Source organism: Psammomys obesus, unplaced genomic scaffold (assembly GCF_907164565.1).
Source record: "Psammomys obesus unplaced genomic scaffold, mPsaObe1.curated_primary_1811, whole genome shotgun sequence".
Classification (NCBI taxonomy): Eukaryota; Metazoa; Chordata; class Mammalia; order Rodentia; family Muridae; genus Psammomys; species Psammomys obesus.
In genome coordinates this window covers 3,414,373-3,418,280 of record NW_026585643.1, presented here as the reverse complement: position 1 = coordinate 3,418,280, position 3,908 = coordinate 3,414,373, and the positions used below count along the sequence as shown (strand labels likewise).

General features: G+C 48.6%; 1 protein-coding gene across 1 annotated transcript in view; it reads right to left on the bottom strand.

Moving 5' to 3' along the window:
- Positions 1–193, bottom strand: part of Il17d (interleukin 17D) — a 17,808-nt gene extending 17,615 nt beyond the window's left edge. The window contains exon 1 of the mRNA XM_055617817.1: positions 136–193. Within this exon, the coding sequence (XP_055473792.1) occupies positions 136–150 (15 nt within the window). The 5' untranslated portion in view covers positions 151–193. The remainder of the gene's footprint in view (positions 1–135) is intronic.
- Positions 194–3,908: the final 3,715 nt, after the last annotated feature.

Sequence of the window (3,908 nt, the reverse complement as noted above, 5' to 3'; positions counted from 1 at the left end):
CGTGCACGTGTGCGTGTGCCTGCCGGGCTGCTGCGCCGCGGGCTGCGAGTGCCTGTGAGGCGGCCGCCGCGCCCCGCGCCGTGCCCTCCGCCCCAGCCCGGCCATGCCCTCGTCGCTGCCCGCGAGGGCTCTCACCAGTGTCCCCAGCATCGCGGCGCCGAAACGCTTCCCGGACCTGCGAGGAGGGGGCCTGGTGGCTCTTCTGCGAAGTAAATAAAGGCGCCGCGCACGCGGGGCGTGTGGCCTGCGGGCTGGGTGTGCCCCTGCCCCAGTGGACGGGCGAGGTCCGCCTGGCCGGGGGAGGAGGTGGTGACTGGCCTCGACGTCTCCGCTCGGACCAGTGGGGCCGCGGGGATGCAGGCGGGAGGCCGACTTTGGCGCAGAGGAAACGGAGTTCCCTAGGTATTAAAGCGGGCCAGGAGCTGGACAGGCCACTTGGAAATGAATGAACGCAAGCCTGGAAGGACGCTCCTCCTAGGGACCACTTCCTCTTCGGGGATTGAGATTAAAAAGCAGTTCTGTTCGGCTGAGGAGAGAGAGACTGTTTTCCCCTAAATACTCATAAAATGACTCCGTGCCTCGTATTCGGCTGAAGGCAGAGTAATAAAACCCTCCCCCAACTGACACATGGCTGTAAGTGGGCATCACTTGGTCTAGCTTTACGGTGTTGGAGAGCTCAATCATGATAATTAATTGTGTGAGCAGACATGTAAAAGGAGCCTAAAGTTCTGTGAGTAAATTAAGGACATCAGCTCAAATGAAGGACTATATTGTATCTTAAGAGAGCTGGCTCACTTACTTGTTCATTCTACAAATATGTCTTGCTTGCCAGGCATCCAGCTAATGAATATGATTACTTTTGAGCATTTACGCTTTGAAAATAAAAACAAATGGTTGAGACTTAATTGAAAGCTTTTTGAAAGTGTGTGGAATATTTTTTGACGCTCTAAAGTGGCTTGCACCTTTGGGTTTTAACCAAATTGTAAACCAATGTTTAAACTGCATTTCAGTTAGGCTGTGCAGAAAAACATTTGCCTTCGATGTTTTATAACTGAAATGCTTTGTAACAGCTTTTACCGCTAAAAGCCCCTCCGGACCTTACAGCTTTAAACAATTTACAGTTCCTAGTAAGCACACATTTGGGTTTATGTGAAAAGCTTTTCAAATAGCGCATAAATTGTTAACATTGTCTCCTTCCTAGTAAAACGGGAATAAAGACGTTGGCGCTCGGTGCTGCTTATTTTCTTTTGGAAACATAGTGTAGCAGTGCTTCAGGGGTGAGCTTGTCATCACCAGAGTCCCATGGGACTACTCACTCACCGTGCCCTGCTTCAGCATCCTTCCTACTCGTGGTGGCACAGGGCCAGTCAAAGTGCGTTCCAGTTTCTCCTCACTGGACAACTTTTTACCTTCCGGATTACCTGTAACAGTTTTCAGTTTGGAAGGTCCCAGTTACTGAAAATGTACACTGATTATAAGATTCATTGTGATTAAACAGACGCAAAGCTTATACACAGGTGCAGGTTCTTTAAAAAAAAAAAAAAATCAACTAAACAAAAACCGAGTTCTTCCCAGATCCCGGCATTTTATGAAGATACAAGACACATATTAATAATGAGTCCAAACTTGAGGCTGGGGAGATGGCTCAGGCTTATGGAGTACAGGTGGGCCATGATCTGTCCCTGGAGCCCAGATAAAGCTGGAAGGAGAGAACCCACTCCACAGAGTAGTCCTCTGGCCTGCACATACAGACATCTTGAGGTACGCATGCAATGTGACGTTTGTGCCACCACACACATCATTTCACACACACAGTAATTAAACAGTCTGTTAAAGATTAATCCAGCTAAGAGCACTGGCTCTCTTGCGGAGGACCTGTGTTTGGTTCCTAGCACCCAAGTGGTGACTCACAACCAGCTGAAACTAGTTCCAGGGGACTGACACCTGCTACACATGATGCACAGACATACGTGCAGGCAAAACATTCGTAAGCATGAAATAAAAATTTAAAAATTAGTCTAAATACATAGTGGTGGGAAAGAGTTGGAGAACACAGTCTCCCTGTGTTCCTCAGGTAGTGGTGCATGGGCAGCATTCTTTACCGGTCTCCGCTAGTGTGGATTTAGCTTGGTGTTACGTCCCTTGCTTCCCTCAGCTGTCCCAAATCTAGCAAAGCTGCAGGACCGGCCTTTGAGGTGCCTCTGCCTCCTGAGTGCTGGGATTAAAGCTGTGTGCCACCACCACCCTGCTGTTTTTGGTTTCTAATCCTGCCTCATCAGCCTGAACCCAATAGCAGCGGGGTTCTGAGTGCCCAGTTGAATATTTCTTTCTCCCTTGTCTGATCTCTGCTAACAAATCGTGTGGCCATATCCAAGGTCCCCACATCAGGAACAGCTGACCACATCCCAGTGTCTGATTCCAGCGCCCAAAATATGTCCTATTCTGCACTTCTCAGACTTCATCTGTCTTCAAATCATGCCATTCTCCATAACATTCCACTTTTGGGTCCTTATTTCTTGCCCAGTTTCATAGCCCATCTTTATTATCACATTCTTATAATCACATTCTTTTAATCTCTTATTTTGCAATACTTGTCTGCACTTAATCCACCTCTTAAAATAAGAACCACATGGGCTGGGGAGATGCTCAGCACAAGAACCTGAGTTCTGCACTCCGGAATCCATGTAAAAAGCTGGGATCAGCATTTGTCTCAGATTAGCTTGTCTGTTTGTAGACATGTCCCCCAAGGTCCATGTATTCAAGGTCGGTCACTGGGGCTGTGTCCTTGAAGGGGTGAATCAGGAGATGACGAGCTGCTCTGCCACAGGCTGTGCCATGAGGTGCTTACAGCACTGTCTGAGTCAGTGTTCTATTGTGTGAAGGGACCACAGCCACAGCAGCTCTTAGAAAGGAAAACATTTAATCGGGGCCGGCTTATGGTTTCAGAGGTTTAGTCCATTATTGTCACGGCAGGGAGCTTGATGCTGGGGAGGAGCCAGGAGTTCTACATCCAGATCCACAGTGCAGGAAGAGAGGAACTATGGGCTTGCAACGGCTTTTTTGAATCCTCAAAACCCACTCCAAGTGACACACTCCTCCAGCAAAGGCCACACCTCCTAACCTTTCAAATAACACCTCTGTCTGGTGATCAAGTATTTGAACGAACATATGTGGGCTGTTCATATTCCTACCACCACGGTACCTGCACAGGCTCAAAGCAATAGGACCAAGTAACCAGAAACAAAACCAGAAACTCCGAACTACGACACCCTCCATAGGCTGGCTACTGCAGGCCTTCATCATGGTAGTGAAAAGCGAATTACATGTTACTTTTTTCATCACTGGTCAAATACCTGAAAAGCGCAGCTTTGGGGGAGACATTGCTCTTGACTCAGTTTGAGAGAACACAATCCACTGCAGTGAAGGCGTGGCGGCAGGATCTTCAGTGAGCCAGGAGGTGGAGCCGCCTCCCCCAGTGCTGTCACCAGCGAGGGTCCGATGTTCAAGCCCACTCACCAGTGGAGAGCGTGTCACATTCCGTCAGTAACACGACCGCAGATATTCTATTAAACTTCCTGCCTTGACCCATTAATTTTATCTGTTCTCACCAAATCTCTCTTGTTCTTCCATAGGCACGTGTGCGAGCCATCGTCACCATCGGGTGAACAGTGGCTACCTTGCAGGGGCACTCGTGACTCTTCTGTGATGCATCTTAGGAGCCTTCTGGGCCCCAGGGATTAACACTGGCTTGTGTTGTCTGGGGTTCTGAAAGCCTAATTTCCAGCTTCTCAGTATACTCCAGCTGGGGACCTTTCCCCAGTAGCTCACCGACTTTGACAAGGGCACAAGGTGATATAATAATAATACACAACATAGAATATTGTCAAAGTCAAATATCTTAATGAGAG